This window comes from Amphibalanus amphitrite, unplaced genomic scaffold, assembly GCF_019059575.1.
Source record: "Amphibalanus amphitrite isolate SeventyFive unplaced genomic scaffold, NRLGWU_Aamphi_draft 000234F_arrow, whole genome shotgun sequence".
In the NCBI taxonomy this organism is placed as follows: Eukaryota; Metazoa; Arthropoda; class Thecostraca; order Balanomorpha; family Balanidae; genus Amphibalanus; species Amphibalanus amphitrite.
This window is the reverse complement of record NW_024881729.1, coordinates 110,657-133,952: the sequence shown is the minus strand read 5'-3', so window position 1 is coordinate 133,952 and position 23,296 is coordinate 110,657. Positions and strand designations below refer to the sequence as shown.

The following is a 23,296-nucleotide window of genomic DNA, read 5'->3' as shown; positions in this document are numbered from 1 at the left end:
TCCAGCCGGTCGCCCCTCCGCCGACCGACGGCACCGAACAGCTCTGCCTGGTGGCCAAGAGTCCGTACCGAATCCTTAGGGTGAGTAATGACGAATGGGACTGCAGGGGTGGAGTTCCGAACAGGCACAAGGAAAAACTCGGATTTTCGCTGCGTAATTTTCCCATCGTTGTTCCGGGGTTTGCGGGGCCTTCAATGCCTCACAACTCACAATTTACTGTGGGTTCTTCACAAAATTAAAAAAAAAATCAGAGAAAGCTTTTCTGACAAGCGAGACGAGCAGCGAAAGACCGCACATTTCATCAATCGGCCAAGCGGAGAATCGCCTGCCTGGAGTGGTATACTGTCCCGCCGTTCTTAGTTGTTATGCGGCACAGTATGCGCCATCGGCTCGGCCCGCCGAGCTGGCCCGTGTAATCCACGCCAGTCATTACAGGACGGTTGACGTCTCGTCCATCTTACAGTAGTTTCGGGGACTTTTTGGAGAATAACTGCCATATCCCTTTATTTCGGTAAAACGTTATAAGGCACGACCGATTAAAAGCCTTGCAGTAACTTAAGTACGACACAATTAATATACCTACGTTTATCAAGTCATATTATATAATTGTACTCATAAACGTAAAGCACGCATTATTCAGTAACATGATCGACGAGTTCCATTGTATAATACATTTATGATGACTAGACAACAAATAAATAACACATTTAGATCGTTGTGGTATCTATAATGTGCTCATAATAGGACAATTATAAATCAATTCATTCATACTTTATTTGGGTAAATAATGTTATTCGATGAAAGATGGTCTGGTTACGCTGAAAGGTACTGCCACATGACTTATTCCAAACTGGGTGTTTAGATGCAGCCATGCGCGCACAGCCGACTGAGTGTACTTGACCAGCGCAGCATTGTTGTCTGCAGTGCGCCGCGGCGGGCAATCTGAAGCGGTTCCAGGAGCTCCATTCGGAGGACCCCAGCTGTCTGGTGTTCAGGGACGCGCAGCGGGGTCGCACCTGCGCCCACTACGCCGCAGCCGCCGACAAAGTCGAGATCATCAAATACATTGTGCTGGCTGGTGGAGGTAACATTAAACTGTCTCATTATATTTTACTTCCATCATTTTTACCTGTTAGTTTTATGATTGATCGTAATCGATATGACGTAATTATATATGACTTTGCTCGCAAATTTACATTTTTACGATTTTCTTTCGTTTCAGACATCAACATCACTGACAACGATGGCCAGACCCCTCTTCACGCTGCCGTTGAGAGCTCCAGTCTGGAAGCAATCAAATGTCTACTGGAATGGTATGATTGAAATTTCGAGCCTTTTGTCGTCAACTAAATGTGCTGGAACATAACGAATGTGTAACTGCCCAGTGCTTTCCATTACACAAATATGATTCATACTTCATAGCGAATGGCTCCGCATGCATTGCCTGCATCGAAACCAAGTAAACCAAGTATTGGTTACTCCGGATGCAAACAAAGTAAGCCAGGAGTTTTATCTGGTGTTACCCTAGGCTTAGTTGAGCTGGGGCCTTGACATTCAACATGCGCTACAGTGCGCTACGCGTAGCGGTGTACATATAGGTATTGGGTTTTCATGGAAACATCAACAAACTCGGACACTCGCAATGCTGAATTGGGTCACGGCGAGTTCGTCGCAAGCGCCGTAACAATACTGTAGCGCAGCGTAGCGGCGTGCCAAGAAACACTGCCCTGATCTCGTGCTTCATTATACGCGTCGTGACACCAAATAACGAAAGTCCATCAGTTATATTTGACTCTGCATAACCCTGACGCTTTTCGGTGCAATATATCACCGTTTTAGGATACCATAAATCTTAGTCGTAAGCGCATTGTCGGAAGTCGGACCTATCTTCTTAGACGAATGGTTATGTTATCTGCCTGTCTGTTGCCTGTCTGTCTGTCTGTCTGTCTGTCTGTCTGTCTGTCTGTCTGTCTGTCTGTCTGTGATCTGAAAACAACTAACGGCGAGACAGCACGGCTGACGTCATGAGTCTGTGTGCGGCAGGGGCGCCGCCACAGACTGTCCGGACCGCTGACGTCATTGAGTCTGTGTGCGGCAGGGGCGCCGTCACAGACTGTCCGGACCACTGACGTCATTGAGTCTGTGTGCGGTAGGGGCGCCGCCACAGACTGCCTGGACGCCTCGCTGCGCTCCCCGTTCCACCTGGCGGTGTGGCTGGACCGCCCTCAGTCGCTGCGTCTGCTGGCGCAACACCGGCGGCTGGTGCGAGCCGAACAGCTCACCGAGCACGGCAGAGACGCCCTGCACGTGGCGGCCGTGCGCAACCACGCCCAGTGCGCCGAAATACTGGTGGGAACTGAGACGGTGTTACAAAGGGAGAAGGAGGAAGCAAAACAGGATTTAGAACAAGGAGCCGGACATGTTGAAATGGCCATCGATCCTGTTCGCTTAGCACTTTAATGAAAAAAATAAGGCGTTCATTGCAGCTTTCGTCGTTTGTGAATATAGTCGCCTGTTTGATTTTCTTAAAGATTTGTGTGACGGATGTCTCTAGTAAAATAAAATACTTATGAATGTAAAACAATAACTTAACACCGAATTAAACATTTCTTTCTATTTCGGGCAGCTGGAGGAGTTCCAGATGCTGCCGGACCGGTTCTGTAAGAACGGCTTCAGCCCGGTTCACGAGGCGGCGCGGCGGGCCAGCTTTGACACTATGCTGGTGCTGACCCGGTGGGCGGCGCGGACAGGACGCTCGCTGATGCAGAATCCCGACTCTGAGGGAAACCTGCCGCTCCATCTGGCCGTCCACTCCGGAGATGTCAAGGTCAGCATTCGTAATTCGTATCTTTCCGATTCCGAGGAAAATCGACTGTTTTTAGTCGTTAATTTCTCATGTTCGTTGAGTTTTAGTGCGCGTTGACAGCGATGCCATTATTTGCCATGCTTTGTTTTCTACGGATTGATTCGATCCCGGTATATTGTCACCCAGGGAGTAAAAATGTCTATAGATGACGATTGCTACGCTTCCTATTTATAACATCACGATTAGAACTTTAGTTGACGATCAGATGCTCGCTCCAGCAGTTTGCATTATTTCAGGCAAAAGCTGCCATGCGTCTACATAATGCCTCCATTCGTGTGTTTCCTCTTATCCACAGATGGTGGAGCTGTGCCTTCAGAGGGGCGCCGACATCACCAATACTCAGAGCGACCTATCCACGCCCGTCCACTTAGCCTGCGTTCAGGGCTCCATGGAGATCACCCAGCTCATGCTCCGGACTCAGGTTTGGCTCCTTTATTTCAAAACAAAGGGAGAGACGCGAAAAGTGGGGTGCATCCGTTTAAAGATCTCAAGCATAAATAAAATAGAATATTGAAGCCCCAACAATGGTTAGCCGACGTTCCTCTAGCGAACAAATGAAAACATACAATGATGGGAACATCTCCGAACTTACATTTCGTCTCGTTTGGTTTGTCACAGTCGAAAGACGCGATGGCGGTGCTGGATATGCGCGACTCGGCAGACATGACTCCGCTCCACTGCGCCGCCAAGTTTGACCATAGCGCACTGGTCGAATTCCTTCACTCCAAGGTAGGCGAAACACATAAAATAATGCGGCACACACAAGCAGTGGCAGTTCTTCATTATTCAATGGTTAAAAAGAAACGGTCGAATGATATTTGCACTGCGTGCCAGCGCAGCACGGCGTAGCGAAGACTAGCCACTGGCTAGGTATACTGTACCGCACGACACACGTGTAATGCGGTGCAGTCTAGCCACGCTCATCCGTCTATCTTAGCTCTGCTGTTTGCTGCTAGTGCTGTTGCCTGTTTTGCTCAACATTAGACAGAAGACTCTTTAATTCGGAGATATCAGATATGCAATATGCATGATGCAAAACGACCAATTATTATATCGTTTATGTGTAGTTTAATCATCCCTAGTAGGAAGAATGGGACAATGGGGCACATCCGTGCATCGTCGACGGGCTCGGTACCACCAGACTAGCATGCTCAATGCTAATTGCTCCCCCAGGCTGTCAAATCCCCCTCAAAAAGTGCGTGCTCCCCCAACGTGTCCTCTCTATCAGGGGGCGGACCTGTCAGCTGTGGACAGCGAGGAGCGTACCCCGCTCCTGCTGGCCGCGTCTCGCTCCTCGTGGAGTGCCGTTACCACTCTGGTGAGCCTCGGATCCGCCCTGGATCCCATCGACAAACGAGGCAGGAACATGGTGCACTACATCGTCCTGAACGGCGGCAGATTGGGACAACTGATGGACTGCAAACTGGTGAGTGGCGATAAAAATACATAAGCCGATTGCCGAAACTATCATCGTTGGAGGCATTGCTGAGTTGGCTCGAACAAAAAAATGTTGATGATAAACAAGCATCATATATTCCTAAATCGAGGAACAATTCGCCAAACTTTTTTAGCCAGCTATACCGATAATATTATGCAGCCACTGAGTGACGGACATGAACAAGGACAGGCATGTTCACGTCTATTTACAGGAGAGCATGGCGTCTGTGGCGGCCATGCTGAACCGTCAGGACGGCCGCGGCTACACGCCGCTCCATTTCGCCGCCCGAGACGGCCACCTGGCCAGTCTGAGAGAGCTGATCGAACAGGGCGCCTGCACCGATATCAAGAACGCCAGTAACGAGAGTCCGCTCCACTGCGCGGCTCGGTCAGTGACCCGACCCGCCCCCTCTCCCCTGAATACCGGCCCATCAGTCCACCCCGTCTGTAACTGGGCTGACGTAATCCGACTTATCCCCCCTCCACCGCTCCGAGATGATCGGCTCAATCGGTCACCTCTGTCTGTAAACCGAACTGATGGGGCTTGACTGGGCGACCGGTCTTACCACACAAATGAACCAATTTGTGCAACACCATGTGAAATATAATCGGAATGGGGTCATTCACGCACCATTTGCTGGTTATTGGCCCAGTGGGCGGAAGATAGATGGATCATTGCGCCAGCCGTTACGTAACATGTGTCAGTTGAATTAGCGCCCGTCACGATCGGCGGTGACATGCAGCAGGCATGTTGTGACCGTGTGACTGGACAAGCGTAACATGCCATTTGTCTATGTCACCTCATGAAGGATCATTTATCACACTGGTCCGTTATCACCTTTTTTATTACATTCACGTTTCGAATGTGCGATTCAGTTGTGTTTATTGATGAATACTAGAAGGAAAGTATAAATGTGGTTGCAACTCTGATAAGTATTCCGCAGATTCGGGCGCTACTACACGGTCGAGTGTTTGCTTAGCTCTACCAAGGGCCAGCAGATTATGAACGGCATCGACAGCTCTGGTCGAACACCCCTGCACATCGCCAGCCAGAACGGCCACCTGCGCGTAGTGCAGCTGCTGATCGGCAAGGGCGCCCTGCTGAACCGCGACTTCGAGGGTCTGACACCCCTGCACCTGGCCACGAGGCGCGGCTTTACGCAGACGATGAACCTGTTGCTGGGCACGCACAGTCAGCTGCTCGACCAGCGCGACAAGGCAGGGGTGAGCGACCAGACTCCGGGCAACAGATCCCAGGCACTTGTGCAGCTCGTGTGCGCACCTTGATTTTGAGCGTAAATAATGATTAGAATGTTGGTGGTCACTGATACACCTCGGTGAGAAATGAAAGTGAAGGCATCTGATCAGATCTGTCCCGTCTACATACCGCTACATCATCGATATCTCATATCGCTATCTCATCTACGCAGCTGATCCGAGTCCCATCTCAGAGCAGTCTCCCTTTATATCGCGTCCCCTCGCCTGACCTCACATCTGACTCCCATCACCGCGTCCCTCAGAACACCGCGCTGCACCTGGCCTGCCTGGCCAACCGTCCCTCAGCGGCCGGCCTTCTTCTCTCCATGGGGTGTGAGATAGCGGCCAACGGGTCCGGGTACACAGCACTGGACATCTGCATCAAACACAAGCTGACCGAGACGGCGCGGGTGCTGCTCACCACGCCCACCGCGAGGTAACGTACGAGCTTTTGTTTGTTTATTGGGGCTTTGGGGCGCACCGACAGCAAGGTCATTTTGCGCCCATAAACGTACGAGTAGGTATCTTAAAGTTGCAATCAATAGCTCGGAGCGCCAGTAAGGGCTAATACAATGATTGTGTCGTTTTTAGACGCTTTGATGTTACGTAAAAAAATACACCTAAATACCAGTATAACGCCTTTTGGGGCGACTAACGGAGCGAGCGAGAGGGTGGGCCCTGCACGTGCGAAATTGCGAGGGGGTACCTCCAACTGACTTGTGCACGGCACCCTACTAACCGGTCTCTAGCGATGTGCCAAATTTGGGCACAATCGGCCCAGACGTTCTCGAGATCTGGAAGCGGCACCCTGCACGTGCGCACGTGCAAAATGGGTCCCAACTGACTTGTGCACGGCACCCTACTAACCGGTCCCTAACTGTGTACCAAATTTGAGCGCAATCGGTCGAGCCGTTCTCGAGATCTGGAAACAACCCCTGCACGTGCGCACGTGCAGCAGCACCCAAACTCTGGCACATGGATATGCAGTGCCTAGTGGGTGCCTACCTACATGTCAACTTTCAGCGCAATCGGCCCAGTAGTTACCGAGATATTGCAACAATTACAAAACTGACACCTCTTCGTTTTGCACGTGGCACGTGCATAAGGGGTCACCCACATGCATCAGGAATAGTCCAATACTTGGTAGAAGGAATGAAGCTACCCTACAAAAATTACCGCGTGTAAATCGGTCAAGTGGTTGCTGAGATATAAGCCTCGCAAAAGCGTCCGCACGGCCGGCCGGCCGGCCGGCCGGCCGGCCGGCCGGCCGCTCATACTCAGAAATTTCCGTTAATCTAAGGAAAGACTACGCTCGCTTCGCTCGCTCCGTAATTATCGTGTCAGTAAACCATCTATTAAATGTCTGCCGTCGATGAAATTAGCGAAACATTCCGTCATTTAGCTAATTGCCAATTGCAAATATTTTGATTCATTAGGCACCGAGTCTAAAATGCAGACCATCAAAATATAACGGAGTGCCGTTCACGTAATTACACCGTTACAAAAGTAATGGTCAAATTCATTGACACCACTCAAATAAACATAATTGGTTCTACTTGTACCCCGGAGGCCCGTTTTAACAGTCCTGCACCCGGTCCTTGTGCCGGCAGTACCGCGCTGCTGGCAGACACACAGGGTAAGAACAAATACATCGTGGCCGCCCTAATCGACGTCATGCCCAACATCATGAAGACCATCATGGACAAGCACATCGTCTTCTCCAACTGCAAACGAAATGACGAAAAATTCACGGTGAGGTGATTTGGGGAAAATGATATATCGGTACAGCTGAATGCTATAGCTAAAACACAAAGCGATTGAATGTGGAGCATGATGCTCGTCAATTACTTTTGGACACGATAAGTAATTTTCGTCAGCTCTATAGTGCCTACTTTATAATGTGAATAATTTGTTTCAGTAAGCGAATCGATAGCTATAGAACATGCCTATAAATGGGAAAGGCAATGGGAACGTGTTGTTTTTATATTAAAATTGGTTACACATGTGTTTCGGGAATAATCCCTTGGTCACACCATATAAAAATAACTACCTATATCGAAATACAATCGAGGTCGAACGGGGTCGAATGGGGACGTTCACAGACACTCACAGATTAGCAATTCTATACATGACTGAAAACGTTACACTGCTTTTCGCCCGGAACCCCTACTTCCTGAAATCATTTTTCAAAATTAATTGAGCAGTGTGCTTGCTGAGTTTTACTTTACCCGAATTCCCATTGAAATTACTAATCGTAGAAATAAACGCTGCTTCCACCGCCTGTCGGTTACGCTTATTTAATCCCACGCATAGGTTTGACATCGCCGACCAGTTTGGCAAATGCCCCGCGTCATCCACATGCTGCACTATGGCGTTAGATTCTTGGTGATTCCGCAAATCTCTTTTGTGTTCCTCTACCCGTTTAGCTGCACCCCTGTATGTTTCCCCTATGTAGCTTTTTTCACAAACGCCACATGGAATTTTATAAACCACACTGTTTTGGTTGCTTGCTTTCTTCTTGCGCCGTAAAATATCCTTAATTGTTGAACCCGATGGAGATGTAATGTTTAAGGCTCCCCTGGTAAAGCTTGTGATCACTTCAGATTGTTCTGACAGAGGTACTGATATATATTCCTTTCTTTTCGTGGCATTTGAATTGGAGGATCTTGAGCGGATCTTTATAGCTTTCTTTTCTAGCTGAAGGAGAAGACCCAAAGGGTAGCTGAGTTTGGTAAAAGTTGTCCTAATGTACTCTAGCTCGTTCTGTAAAAATTCCTTTGAACAGATGCGAAACGCTCTGAGATAAAATCCCAAAACGACTCCAGTCTTCGTTCTTTGACTGTGCGACGAATAAAAATGGATAAAGTCATTCTTGTTGGTCGGTTTCCGGTATACGGAAAACATCAGTCTTGATTCTCGGTTCCAAATCAGTGTGTCTAGGAAAGGGAGCTTGAGCTAGAGTACATTAGGACAACTTTTACCAAACTCAGCTACCCTTTGGGTCTTCTCCTTCAGCTAGAAAAGAAAGCTATAAAGATCCGCTCAAGATCCTCCAATTCAAATGCCACGAAAAGAAAGGAATATATATCAGTACCTCTGTCAGAACAATCTGAAGTGATCACAAGCTTTACCAGGGGAGCCTTAAACATTACATCTCCATCGGGTTCAACAATTAAGGATATTTTACGGCGCAAGAAGAAAGCAAGCAACCAAAACAGTGTGGTTTATAAAATTCCATGTGGCGTTTGTGAAAAAAGCTACATAGGGGAAACATACAGGGGTGCAGCTAAACGGGTAGAGGAACACAAAAGAGATTTGCGGAATCACCAAGAATCTAACGCCATAGTGCAGCATGTGGATGACGCGGGGCATTTGCCAAACTGGTCGGCGATGTCAAACCTATGCGTGGGATTAAATAAGCGTAACCGACAGGCGGTGGAAGCAGCGTTTATTTCGATTAGTAATTTCAATGGGAATTCGGGTAAAGTAAAACTCAGCAAGCACACTGCTCAATTAATTTTGAAAAATGATTTCAGGAAGTAGGGGTTCCGGGCGAAAAGCAGTGTAACGTTTTCAGTCATGTATAGAATTGCTAATCTGTGAGTGTCTGTGAACGTCCCCATTCGACCCCGTTCGACCTCGATTGTATTTCGATATAGGTAGTTATTTTTATATGGTGTGACCAAGGGATTATTCCCGAAACACATGTGTAACCAATTTTAATATAAAAACAACACGTTCCCATTGCCTTTCCCATTTATATCAATACGTCTATGTAATAATAATAATAACATGCCTATAACAATACCGTTTTACACAAGGGCAGACAATGTCACATAATACGTCTGACCATCGCGTGTGTCTAGAAAATTGACCACCATTCAATTTCGCGGAACCCAATGATCCGCACTCCATTAGTGGCTTTACAATCCCGCTCGGCAGTTAGCAATCCCAGAAATTCAATTCAATGTCAAAACGTTGTCGATTACCTATTACGAGGCCCGACAATATGGGCAATGGACGACCGTTTAATGTCTGATCGCCTAGCTGGATTTTCTGGAACGTTCGGACCGCGTGCGATACGAGCCAGTCACGCGATTCAGCAAGGCATTATTCGGACGGTAATTTAATCAACATATCTCCCTCTCCCCCTTTGTCATTTTCCACCAGATAACATACGACCTGAGTTTGTTTGAGCCGAACGACAGGCAGGTGACGGCCATCCGAAAATCCCGCGGGGATAACAGGTGGAAGCCTCGGCCACTCACTGCAGTCAACGTAAGCACCCGGCAGTGTAAAAGCATAATGTCAGAGCATACTGTCACGCAATTTCTCAACGCTACACTAAACATAAAACATTGCTATGTTCTCCGAATCTGTGAAAGCGGGACTGAGAATATGGTCATTTCGACCATTGCCAAAACGTAATTTTTATAGCAAAATCACCCAAAATATTCAATAGATAAACACCACCTCGCATGGCACCGACGCCAATAAAGACTTACTACTATATTGGCGCCAATCAAATACCTAAGCTTTCAATCCCGCTTGAACCTTGTAATTTTCCATCATACCGACTCAAACACCAATTTGTCTCGCGATGACGCCCCGTACCAACTCCCTCTCTCCTCTGCAGCATATGGTGCGTCACGGCCGTATAGAGCTGCTGATGCACCCGCTGACGCAAAAGTACCTGGCCATGAAGTGGCAGGCGTACGGCCGGATCTGCCACATGTTGTCGATGCTGCTGTATGCCGTGTTTGTGGCCCTGGTGACGGCGCACGGGGTGCACCTGCTGCGTCTGGTGCAGCACTGTCCGGCGCTGCTGCAGACGGACGGATACGTCAGCTGGGAGGAGTCGGACGGCCTCCAGCAGGGCTGCGAAAACTCCTCAGAGGTGGGCAGCGGGAACTTCTCACAGATGGGCAGTGGGCTGATAGTACTCGAGGTAGGCTGCGAGCAGTCCAGGAAAAGATATGGATGAGGAATTTTCGAAAAAGGTTTGCCTATTACCTAAACTGTAGTCAAAACTTATGCATCGTAAGTCAAAAGGGGTATATAGGTATGTAGTCTATACTGTACAGCCTGCATTTTGCTGATGCTCTTGCTCTTTATAACTTTATATCATGCATTAAATCATGGTGATAATGTTCCCGCTTCTTCCAGGATTGGGTGACCAACGGGTCGTCGATTACGGAGCAAATAACCATGATCGCAGTTATCATTTTCGGTGTCCTGAACGTGCTAAAGAAAATGATGCAAATGTGGAACCAAGGCTGGGCCTTTCTCATCGGTAAGCCATTTTTAAATTGCACGCCTTGGTCTTTTCCGATACATTGCTGGCTCTGAATTGCATTAAGACAACTGTAATACCTGTATAACAATAACTGTAACTTAAATCCTGTATGCATTGATATGTTTATATGAACGGGCATTGTGAAATATTCTGAAATTGCTAGAGCATTAGACCGGCGGGTGGTCAGTACTCGCCGCTCGGCGACTTCATGGCCAGCGTCCACATCCCATAATTTCAACGCTCTTATTCAAACAGGACCGTCCACCAATGCTATGTGCGGTGTTGGTGTTGTTGCCAGACTTTGAGAACTACCTGGAGCTGTCGCTGTACATGTCTGCCCTGTTCAGCGTCACTCCCGTCTTCCACCCCGTCGTACATCACGTCTACGTCATCGCCGCCGCCATCGCCGTGTTCCTCGCCTGGTTCAACATGCTCCTCTACCTGAGAAGGTGAGCTGTCCTTAAACAGGCTCCTCTACCTGAGAAGGTGAGCTTTGAAGACCTGTATGTAACGCTCCAAGTCCTGTTGCTGTAACTGAATATCAGAGCTTTCTAAGCCTGTCGCTCTCCCTGAAGCAATGAATCCTGCACCTGCAGCTGAGGTGTAACAAAGCCTGTTTAGCTTCGAAAACGCATGTAACATTTACCACCGCTTACTCAGCGTCGATTTCCGCATGCAAATAATCATTTGAGAACCAGAACGCCTTGTTTGAAAGGATAGCGGCACGCACTCAGCATTCATAAAGAAAAATCATTGCCCGTGCTCACCTACGGCAACCGACTTTCGTTTCGTTTTCAGTTTCGAGTCGGTGGGCATATACGTCGTGATGTTTGTGGAGATTCAGAAGACGCTGCTGCGAGTTCTCGTCATCTTTTCCGTCCTCATCATCGCATTTGGACTCGCCTTCTACATACTCATGTCTCAGGTGAGCGTCCAACCATTCATTTACATTTGTCTTCACTTATCATTTATCGTCTCGATACGCTGAACAGTGAACACAAATCACACTTGAAAGCTGAAGTCGTACTCACTCGCGAAAAATTGTTTTCTTCTTTATACTCGTATTACTCACTGCAATGCCCTCTTTTTTAAATAAATCACGATAAAAAAATGTCAGCAATCTCAGTACTTCATTATGCCGTCGATTTGTTCAGCACTGATATACCGTCCTCCTTTCCACCGTTTCAGGGCAACCATCCGGAGTTCAGCAGCGTGCCCGTGGCGCTGTCTCGCACCTTCAACATGATGCTGGGAGAGATCGACTTCCTCTCCGTCTACGTGTACCCGTGGCTGGCGGAGCCGCAGAACGGGACCTTCAGCACCACAATGCCGACCCACACCACCAACACAGGCACCGGGCGCCGCGGAGCGCGAGCCTCACCCACGTTAGTATACCGATAGGGGCCGGTCAGATTCGGGCTCGGGGCGGCGTCTGAGTTGCATTTATTCCGATACTGGTTTATTCAAGTACCCTTCTTCCGTTTATTTTTTTTTAGCGTATACGGCTTCATTTTAAAACTATGGTGTATCTGATAGACTGCTTCCTAGACTTTGGTAGCTGTAGCTAGTGCAATCAATACGTTCAAACACAAATTTAAATCATCCGTCCAACTCACTGTACTAAAAAGCATCAGCTATTTGATCCCTCAAGCTGACGTGCCATGCCAATGTCTTTCAATCACAGTCCGATTCCCGTCGCTGTTCTAGGCCGATGTCTCCCATTCCCGAATACTGTGCTCAGCGGATCATAGTTCCCAACTCATCCACTAGATGTCTCGCTAAGCGGGCGCCTGAATCATGCTGTGCCGCATATCACCAGTTTCCAGCCGACGCGCTTTGTGCTCCACGTCTGAAAATTCGCTCTCTGCGTAAAGCGATAACGCTATTTTCACGACCGGCAACGACATATCTACAGGATGATATACATAACTTAGGAAACTAAGTGCTGATTCGTGTTACGATAAAGGCTAAAAGTAGATACCACATCACCAAGCGGATCGGAAATTGGCGATGGATCGGTATTGCTCCCCCCAATCACGCGATACTCGGGGATCGAAGTCGCCATAATTCGGCCACTGCTAACGCCGTTCTCGCTTTTTTTCGACAGCGTTCTGGGCCGGCGGTTCCTGCCGTTCGCCAACACGGCCTTCCTGCTAGTCATCGTGTTTATGGTGATGATGCCCATCCTGCTGATGAACCTGTTGGTCGGCCTGGCCGTCGGGGACATCGAGACGGTCCGCAAAAACGCCGCTCTCAAACGGCTCGCAATGCAGGTAAGCATACCGAGCATGCAGGTATGCAGCATGCAGCATGCAGGTAAGCAGGTAAGCATGAATACTTATAAACTGTCGAATTTGATAATGGACACAGGACACTGCCATTGTATCTTTCTGATGATCATTGCCGCTTCAAGATAAACGACTCCTTCTCTACCCCTCAATATGACCCACGTGACCAAATAACCACGCAACTGACCCGTGATCCTACCGACCCTACCAGGTGGACCTCCACACGGCGCTGGAGAGGAAGTTACCGGACGCGTTTCTGGCGCGCGTGCGGCGCACCCAAATGGTGGAGTACCCGAACGTCACGCTGGCGGTGGCCAGCCGCGGCGGGCCGCTCTCCGCGTGCCACAAGGTGTTCCACTTTGTGATGGAGCTGCTGACGCCCAGCCACGACACCGTCAACACCGGCACCTTCGGTGAGACTTTACATAAGCTCATAAGTTTTTTTTTTTCTGAGGCCTAGGGTAGGCCATTTAATGCATACCTCTGTTTGATCACCCCATTCCCTCTCCATCTCTCAGACCACCTGGAGGCGGCCGTGGAGGACGACGAGTACCGCCAGCAGGAGGACCTCGCCAAGCTGAAGCAGCGGCTCAAGGAGGCGGCCACCGTGCTCGACTCGGTGCACCACCTGATGCGCCAGGTGGCCGCACAGCTCGATCTGGCCGGTACAGAGGCACGGGACGAGGACGAGGGAGACGCCCTGGAGCCGGGCGGTAGGAACAGCCCGGCGGCCACCATCAGTGCTCGCAGCACCCCCGCGCCGCCGGCTGATTAGGGCTGCCAGCGTCCGCACATACGTCAGATAACCGGCGACGGCGGGGAGCCGAGCGGCGGGGGACGTCATCACAAGTCAGCGGGCGGCGGTAAACACCATCACGACTCACCGAGCAGGACACGTCATCAAAGAACGGCGGAATACGTCATCACAACTCACCAAACGCCAGCCAGACTAGCCGTCCTTACAGACACACGCCTCTTGTGTAAGTTGTTTGCGATGCGCCTGTTAGTTTTGTCAGGTTAGGTTCGCCAGCAAACAAATGTCACGCCTTTCTGCAAAGCTGGCCTCTGTGGTGCGTAGTGACCACACAATGGAGACGCTGACAGACGCTAAGTGGTCCCAATTTGTCCCAAACAGCGCAGTGGCGGCTTTATTTGTTGTACGTGTTCGTGTTCGGTTATAAGTGCGTCTCTGATGCGTAGCAGCACACTGTTTCGTCACGTTCGAGATACACACTACAGAGCAATCGCGATTTGGTAGCTCGGGTATTTATCGTAAAGCCGCGGACGCGTCGTTCACATCACACATCGCTGGCATATTGTCGCAGATGTTACACATATTATGGTAATTTGTGATTTTGATGGTTCATCGTGACTTGTGGCTGTATTCGTTGTTCGCTGTGTTGATGTAGCGTGCTCGAGAAACGAGATTATATGTAAGTGAGGAGTGGGAAACGAAATAAGATCGGGAAACGAGGTGCAAGTCGCTCGAGAGTTGTCGGTCACAGACAAAGGGCAGGGTAGCAGAGCGGAATTGTCCAGCGGGTCTGGTATGTATGAAACAATCATGCAATTTTGTCTGTTCGATGACGGAATATACTAGAACTAATAGCGCACCGTCGTTAACTTTATGTCGATTTGTCATGCAACACAACCATTGTGCAACGAATTGCTTAGCTTCATGTTCGTCTAATATTGTTTGATATATTTGCTATGTTTTAATAATTATTTATTACCGAGATAGTGATAATGATGATCCGATGGACTGGCACAATACAGTTTTGCCCCGACTTGTCTGTTTATTAATCATTGCTCACAGTTACAATAGCGAAAACTACGCACCAGTGCCTCGCAGAGGTTAACAAAGACCACTTTTCAAAAATATGCACCAATAACCAAGCTTTGTCAGAAGCTTAGAGATGTAAGTAACAGCAACCATTGACCTCCACATCGACAGAACAATTGTGAAAACACTCTTCGTTGGAATTTATGCCCGACTGGTCCCTGGAGCCCGTTGCATCTCCACGATACACAATTAATCGATTGACCAAACTCAAAGGGAACAAAAAGGTTCAACCAATGGCACTGATTTTCTCGCACTATTGCACAGACTGTAGATACCATTTTCCGTTGAGTTACAATTGCACAAAGAAACCTGAGGGGTTACAATAAATGCCGCAGCTATTGCACTACAACTACCACCGCGCAACAGTTCGCTAGCTCTCCCATTTCCTGGCTGCAAAATAACTGGCTTCTCTTACAAAATGCTTAGCAAAAAGTGCTGACTGGCAAGCTTGCCGAGTATGCCGAAACAAGTATAAGAATTGCACTCACAGTATGCCAGGATAGATATGTCTACGCATGAAGCTTTCCCGTGCATTTGGCACTCGACCTCTCACCGACACGCAAATGATCGCCCCTTCTGGCTGGAATGACATTACGGACCATATGCTACTACCCGCGGATACATAGCAGCCACAGCGGCAAGCACAGCCCACACAGAGTACGTTAGCGGCTATCTCCTACCCATTAGTTAGCCCAACTCGAAACTACCCACCGCGATCCTATCAACCGCCAATATCCTGTGCATAGGCGCATCTTCTATATCCCTATATAAGCTACGTTTTCGATCCCTGCAACGTCCGCTACCCGCAGTTTGATTCAGTCGATAAGTCTTTTTCTTCCGTCAAGCTCTAGTTGAGCATCGAGATAACTCCGTTTGATCTTTCTAGCCATAGCTCCTCCAGCCCTCCACCAATCTTCCTCTTCTCATCAGCTGCAGCTCTCCTGACATTCGAACCACTAATCTCTTCCATCTGTTCACCTTACTCTCTTCATCCAGCCCCGCTCTCCGTCTCTCCCTCATTCCTTTCTTTCCTCCTCTACCTCCTCTCTCCCTCCCTCTCATCCTCCCATCTCTCAGTTGGCGAATATATCTCCCATGGTCAGCCACACGCTCTTACACTGAGTAGCGTGATAGAGAAACTCCTCACCCTGTCCCTGCAAACCATCGAACCAGTCGCGGCCGCGCCCCCAGTCCACCCACGTACGTTTCACGTTGACAGCCGAGGTGTGCTCGACGAAGCGGCTGGCGGCGGCGCTCTCCGCCAGACACCAGACGCTCTGGATGTCCTGATGTTCGGAGAGGTGACGCGCCAGGTGGTCACGACTGCCCGTCAGCAGGGAGACCACGCCGGCTGGCACGTCCGACGTCTCCAGGATCTGGCGGTGATGAGGGGAGATCAGTGGGTGGTTAGGTGTGCGATGCGGGAAACAAATATGTGAGAGGTTAGGTGTAATTTGTAAGACTCATAGACGGACAGGAAAGACAGAAGACGGGTAGTAGTGATGACGGGTACAGCCCGAGTAGAGCAGCCGTAGCCTGGGGGTGGGGTCGAGGACGAGGAGGAGCAGGTGCTCTCTCCTGTAATTGGGACTTGAGCCCGTTGGAGTGAGGTCCGACTAAATAAAAAAGAAGGGTTGTGTAATACAGAACAAGACCGTGGGGCGAATGATTCAACCGCACGCCATGGATCGACCGATACGCCACACAATGGAAATAGTGAGCCAGTAACAAACGAGCGCAGTATACTCATCGACAGTTCATCATATCGATCATGCAAAGGAATACTAATAACGCAATAATTCGCCGGATCCCAATTTACACAATGCCTCATCAGCATACAAACAATGGAATCCACGCTACCTAATCCTCCAATGGATGCCTCTTCAAACCAAGCACCCGACGGAATGACTCCCATTAATAGCCGTCAATAGCTCTGTACTTTCACAACCCTCCCGAGCCTCGTCACCCGGTTACTGACTCACCTGATAGAGATCGAGAGCCGGCAGGGGGCGCCGCTCGCTCGGCACTAGGATCACCGCGTTCCCTCGGGCGATCAGCGGCGCGATCAGAGATACAGCGGCCAGCAGGGGAGCGGTGTCCGGGGCCAGGGCGGCCACCACGCCCACCGGCTCGTGCAGACGCAGCACTGTGCCGTACAGCTGCGTCTCCTGAACGGCGCCGCCGAACTTGTCCGACAGAGCCGCCCAGTGGAACAGGCGGGCCACCGAGGCGTCCACCTGACGGGGAGGGGAGAAACAAGTTAGTGGCCGGCGAATAGTTAGATAGGGTAGGGGCGGAGTCTGGAGCACTCAAACTCGGCACTGCTTCCAGTTGCGGGATCCGTGAAGCGGGCGACGAGAAAATGAAATAAAGAAAAGTGACAGATTCTACAGCAGTGGTGTATAAGTCAGTAGCAAATGCAACCAATAGGAAATTTCAAGTGCATTGTCCCGTCACACCCATCCCCGCGTCCTCACCTCTTTCTCGGCCGCCTCGCGGCTGCCGCCGACGCTCTGCACCAGCGTGTTCACAAACTCATCCCTGCGCAGCTCCAGATTCTCGGCCAGGTAGTACAGAATCTGCGCGCGCTGGTGGCCCGACCGTTTGGCCCAGCCCGGCTGGCCTTTGTGCGCCGCCTCCACGGCGTTCCGGACGTCCTTTCGGTTGGACTCGGCCACCTGAGCGATTGGTGAGCCGTCCGCGGACAGCACGACGCGACTGTAGTTGCCGTCAGGGCGCTTCTGCGCGCCGCCGTAGAACAGTTTGTAGGTGCGGTCCACGCGCGGCACGCCAGCAGATATCTCCGGCACCACCTGACGGAGCGAGAGCAAACGAATTGTAGGGAAATGGCAACAGTGCAGAAGTTCTAGGAAACACATGGCAAGAATTTTCACGACCCAGGCCAGCGTATCCGAGATAAGCAACTCTAGGAAAAAAAAAACAATGGCATGGGAAGTTGTATATTAATGTTCAATAGTGGCAAGCTAGCAAGCGATCGTTACAACAAAACTGCCTATTGCTAAGCACCACAAACATAACTGGAGGGCACCAAATACCTAAGTAAGTCCGACATAAAACACCGATCAGGGTCTTTCATTCTCCCTCCCCATCTCTCCATTCCCGCCTGTCTCACCGCGGCTGCGCCGATGTCGGGCCGGCTGGGCTGGTCGCGAGCGCCGAACTCCTTCATGTCGAGCTCGGTGGCCGGCTGTTTGGTGTCGCCCATCCAGCGAGGCTTCACGTACTCGTAGAGACCCTCCTTGCCGCCGTCCCGGCCGTACCCCGACTGACGGTAGCCGCCGAAACCGGTCGCAGCGTCGAACATGTTGTGGCAGTTGATCCAGACAGAGCCCGCCTGGAGTAAAACAGCTGGTGCGTAAGCGGAGGTGAAGGAGACAACAGTCGTAGAAAATCACGACCAAGTTACGGAAAAAAATGCACCAAGGATAGACTAAAACACCATAAATACTACCAATGATGGGAGGCTAATTGTTCTAGTCCTCAATTGCAAGAGCTCCCACAGCATGATGAAACATTATATTTTAAACATGAGCTACCTACTCCGGAAACCCGTTCTAACTGCGCCCCACCTTGATGTGCTTGGCGGTCTCCAGAGCTAGCGGCAGTTTCTCGGTCCAGACGCTGCCACCCAGGCCGTAGATGGTATTATTGGCCAGCGCCAGCGCCTCCTTGGCGGTGCGGAAGGGCAGGGCGACGAGCACCGGGCCGAAGATCTCGTCCACCACCACCCGAGAGCTGGTCTGTACGTTGGTGATCAGGGTAGGCGGGTAGAAACAGCCGGCCGGAGCGCCCACCTGGAACACCTGGAGAACGGGGAGAGGGGTTAGAGGCGGCCGATGAGTGGTGTGGTGAATAAGAGACAACAGGCGCTTGAAAGGTAGATCATGCAAGGACTGCAAATGCCAGATGAGGGTGGCCTTCACGTAATATACATTCATGAAGAGGATAGTGCGACACTAGACATGGATAATTGGAATTACATACAAACATGAATCATATGCGCATGAAACGGGAGCGTCGAGGCGACTTTAGAAAGCTGGCGGCTCAGCGATAAGACACGTAGCAGTACCCACTCGGAAACGCAGGCCAGATCCAAATCGGACTAACGGATAGCACGAATAGCGCACTCTACCGTCATTCTACTGTCACATAGCATGAATAGCACCCCGTAGGCCGTGGCTAATCTGAGCAAATATCACACTGCATGATTGCTCACAGAACACGTGTCGTTCTCGGTCGTTCTCACCTCCGCACCCTCCTCTTTAGCGCTATCCACATACTCCTTCACACTGCGCCGCTGGCTCTCATCCACAATAGCGCCCATATCCAGCGCCTTGTCCAGAGAGTCACCCAGACGGAGTTTCTCCATCCGAGACCGCAGTTTGGCCATCATCGGCTCGAAGACACGCTCCTGCACCAACAGTTTGGAGCCGGCAGAGCACACCTGAGAAAGGTGGGACAGGGGCGCCACGGTCAGCTAGACGGCGTATATGAGGAGGAACGACAGAGGGCGCTTTTATGAACTTTGTCAGTCCTAGGAAGGGATAAGGCGCCACTGCTACCCTGGCCATGGATAATTTATCATATTTATCTGTATTAATTATCTGATAGTTTACTATCGATCAACTATCAACAATCGTCCCTGCAAAAATGAATGATCAACGACAAATTGCTACAGCACTGAATAAAGCAGAACCGGTGCGCACTGACCTGTCCCTGGTTGAACCAGATGGCGTCCACGACGCCCTCGACGGCCGAGTCCAGGTCGGCCGAGTCGTACACCACCACCGGACTCTTGCCGCCCAGCTCTGCAGACAGTGAAAGGGAGAGGATGTCAGTGGCTATGGCAGTGGTACCCCGTACTGGGGCCTAGCTCTGGCCTTTGAATGAAGACAATGCCATAGCAGCTGGACTAAATCTATTATAGTTTCCTGTAAAATCGGTATCGGGCTTAGCTACCAGCTAACCAGTTCGTTATATACATATTCAGGATCATATTGCGCACGTATTGATACAAGAAAAATGATACGTAAATCAATTACGCAAATGCAAATGGCTGTCATGGCACCGAAAAGCGCACCAGATTGAACATATTCGGCATTCCTCAAACACTGGCCGACATACCGAGTGAGAGTTTCTTTCCCATGCCGGCGGTGGCCCGGCGCAGTCGCTGTCCGATCTCTGTGGAGCCGGTGAACCCCACCTTGTCCACGTCTGGGTGCGTGGCCAGCTTCTCACCCATCGAGCCGGGACCGGTCACCACGTTAAATACGCCTGCAGGGAGCCTACGAGGAGAGACTGACTTAGGACATGCTGAGGTATGGAATGGTGAGAACATCCATCCACCATTGAGGGTCACATTAAGCAAAGCACTTGAAATAATCGATCACTTTGTACAAAATGAATGCCCAAAAAATGTGCATCAAAAGTGCTATTCTGAACACATACGCAAACAGACCACAGAGAACAGCTGACTGCACTCACTACTCATTACCACATAATGGATTCACCTATCGACATTTATCAGAATATATCAGCGCCTCAACAAAAGGTTCTGCAATCCCAACAAAAGTCTATTTCAAGACATCCATCTAGTCACTAGGCCCCATCACCTTCTGGCCAACCGTTCCTGCACTCACCCCGCCTCGGCGCAGATCTCAGCAAAGAGCAGCGCCGACAGTCGGGTGTAGGTGGCCGGCTTCAGGACGACCGTGTTGCCCATGGCCAGGGCGGGGCACACCTTCCAGGCCAGCAGCATCAGAGGGAAGTTCCACGGCACGATGGCACCCACAACGCCTGTGGTACGGCAGGCGGTCAGACGGCGCTGGTATCGTCAGCAGCGGAATGATTTGGTTAGACTTGAGCTGGAGTGTGATCACCCAGTCATAACATAGCGTAATATAAAATATTATCGTGTGTTTGCAAATATCCTGTCAACTTATCGCGATAATAATACTACCTCCGTTAGAAAACGCATTTCATAAATTTCACTCTATTTGTATGTTCAAGCAAGGTCCGGAAATTAAAAATATAATACCACATTTCAACATACAAATTCCTAGTATAACACAAACAACCAATGAACCCCACACCTCCCCACCAGTCCCCTCTCTCCCATCGTACCGAGCGGTTTCCAGTTGGCCATCTTGGTGTCCGCCAGCTGCGCCCAGCCGGCGTGGTGGTACAGGTGGCGGATCACGATCGGTACGTCACAGTCGCGCGTCTCACGGATCGTCTTGCCGTTATCCATGGAGGCGATCACCGCCATCAGACGGGCGTGCTTCTGCAGGTGGCGCGCGATGCTGCCGAGGTGAAGGAGGTGGGGTGAGCACGAGTAGGAATACAAAGAAGTGGATGTGGTTAAAGGGATGGCTCCTTGCTTGGCAGCAATACGGCTATGGAAACAGATTCCAAGAAATATCGTGGAATATCGTGGAGGAAAAGTAAAAGTGAGAGCGAGGAAGTCGCTGGCCCTTTGAAAGGGGCCTTGTTCCATGAACAGCTTAAACATCTCATACCCGGACAACTTTTTGTAAGACCACCCAGCTCATCCAATCTCCCCACCCTCCCACTAACCTGTAAATGTGTCTCGCTCGTGCATGTCCGCTCAGCTGACTCCACGAGCCGAACGCCTTCCTGGCGGCTGCCACGGCCACGTTGACATCCTCCTCAGTGCCCTGTACGGTGGCGGCCAGCACTTGGCCCGTGCACGGGTTACGCGTCTCGTACCATTTCCTGTTCTCGGGAGTCACCCACTCATTGTTGATGAAGTGTCCCAGCTTACGGCTGTGGTCATCCAGCCATGCCTGCCAGAGAACAATGGCCAATAGATGTTAGCTGTATGACTCTGTGTCTGCAGTCTAGTCAACTGATAATTGGTGGAAGTGTGGAAAGACTTGCTTCATCTGACATGGCAAGAAGTAGTATTGGTGCTGGTGCCAGCTGCTGTTTTTTTTTTGCTTGCCATTAAATGTCATAATTGCAATAATTGTCAAAAGTCAAAACCCAAAACATTTGCCAATTCTTGCATCAAATTATTTCACTTTGATTAGAAAGATGTGTTTAAATCTTTATGCATTTTTGAGGATTCAGCAACAACTTTTAAAAATAGTTCCAGCACTTTTTTATCAAGATCATCAAGGGGCTGTTCCAGCACCTCCAGAAAACTCCAGAATTCTCCAGTCAGCATTCCAGTGACTCCAGTTACCAGTAGGTAAGCCTCAGAAAGCTCTCAGCAAACCTCCAGTAGCTTCCAGTCAGTTGTGAGGTCCACACTTGACTGGAGACTCTGGTCTACAAGTATGGCAGTTGGCACACATGTGACAATCATAAATGTAAATAAAGGACCTTTGAGTTAATTTTACAATTCAACTTTCATATGTAAAACACTTCGATAAAATGTTTAAATCTTACTACTTAAAATTGAAAACAAACTTTGCTTTTCAAGAGTGGATTATCATCATTCTTCTTGCAAATCTGACATCAAGACCAAAAATATCAACATTGCGTTCCTGTGCCTCCAGTAAAATGAAGAGCCTCCAATCAATAATTTCCACTGGAGTGCTGAAACAGGCCCACAGGTAATTGCCCTAACCATTAATCTTGTTCATTCTTAAGCCTCTAGAAGGCAAAGCAAGTAAAAATAAATGTTTCCCTCTTATTAACTTAGCTCTACATAGACCGTGTCACCATATCACCGTACCACCGACCATACAGACTGTATTGCCCCTTGATATGCACACAAATAGCAAAATTTACATCCCATCTTACACTTACAGCATGAAAATTTCTAGCTGCAGTTATTAACTGGCCTAAAAGCAGGCCTCAAGGTTCACCAACCATGCAGAATACGATGTAAAAATAAGTTTTCTGAACCACTGCTGTGATGCATACCAGCTCCAGTTGACAACTATCAATTGACAAGGGAAGTCATTTTAAATCAGAAAAGGTGCATTTACGCTTAGCTTAATCATTTTGTGAGACAGAAAAATGCAATAAACAATATAAAACCTAATGAAAATAAAATGCGGCAAATCGTGCGCATGACATCCCGGGCTACGCCCCCTTCTCATTTGGGCTATGCCAAGTTGTAATATAACTTCTAACACATGAACACATACCTGGGCAGTTTTGTCAGACTCTGGAGCAGGTCCATACTCCATGGATTCAAACAGCTCTGCGATTTTCGTCCCTTTCGGACCGTTTTGCACCGCGCCGGCCATCTTCGCGTATTTACACACGTGCAAAGGGGGAGATACCAAGGAAAATACGTCCCTGGAAGAAATTTC

At 49.6% G+C, this 23,296-nt stretch overlaps 2 protein-coding genes across 2 annotated transcripts; one reads left to right on the top strand and one right to left on the bottom strand.

Moving 5' to 3' along the window:
- Nucleotides 1-14: 14 nt before the first annotated feature.
- Nucleotides 15-14,931, top strand: LOC122385895 (transient receptor potential cation channel subfamily A member 1-like; the record flags this gene model as incomplete). Its single annotated transcript, XM_043374522.1, has 21 exons — nucleotides 15-80; nucleotides 925-1,084; nucleotides 1,223-1,313; nucleotides 2,154-2,349; nucleotides 2,627-2,827; nucleotides 3,162-3,287; nucleotides 3,485-3,595; nucleotides 4,095-4,292; nucleotides 4,516-4,691; nucleotides 5,248-5,527; nucleotides 5,824-5,996; nucleotides 7,171-7,312; nucleotides 9,731-9,838; nucleotides 10,197-10,457; nucleotides 10,727-10,853; nucleotides 11,155-11,305; nucleotides 11,655-11,781; nucleotides 12,045-12,241; nucleotides 12,964-13,129; nucleotides 13,356-13,557; nucleotides 13,663-14,931. Coding segments are annotated over 21 exons (3,516 nt in total), but the record flags the coding sequence as incomplete, so codon positions are not given.
- On the bottom strand, nucleotides 14,921-23,283 carry LOC122385873 (aldehyde dehydrogenase family 16 member A1-like). Its single transcript, XM_043374468.1, has 12 exons — nucleotides 23,129-23,283; nucleotides 21,585-21,814; nucleotides 21,132-21,310; nucleotides 20,648-20,804; nucleotides 20,133-20,293; nucleotides 19,719-19,816; nucleotides 19,255-19,452; nucleotides 18,578-18,811; nucleotides 18,121-18,342; nucleotides 17,465-17,800; nucleotides 16,970-17,224; nucleotides 14,921-16,363 (listed from the first exon to the last, which is right to left on the bottom strand). The coding sequence occupies exons 1-12, from the start codon at nucleotides 23,228-23,230 to the stop codon at nucleotides 16,061-16,063; spliced, it is 2,475 nt and encodes an 824-aa protein (XP_043230403.1). The 5' UTR covers nucleotides 23,231-23,283; the 3' UTR covers nucleotides 14,921-16,060.
- Nucleotides 23,284-23,296: the final 13 nt, after the last annotated feature.

What these genes read in the sequence shown, in the direction of transcription:
- LOC122385873 (XM_043374468.1), bottom strand. Translation starts at nt 23,230, where the DNA reads ATGGCCGGCGCGGTGCAAAACGGTCCGAAAGGGACGAAAATCGCAGAG. An exon ending in GAGATCTGCGCCGAGGCGGG is followed by an intron (nt 20,294 to 20,647) that starts GTGAGTGCAGGA and finishes CTCTCCTCGTAG; the next exon opens with GCTCCCTGCAGGCGTATTTA. An exon ending in TCTGGTTCAACCAGGGACAG is followed by an intron (nt 19,453 to 19,718) that starts GTCAGTGCGCAC and finishes CACCTTTCTCAG; the next exon opens with GTGTGCTCTGCCGGCTCCAA.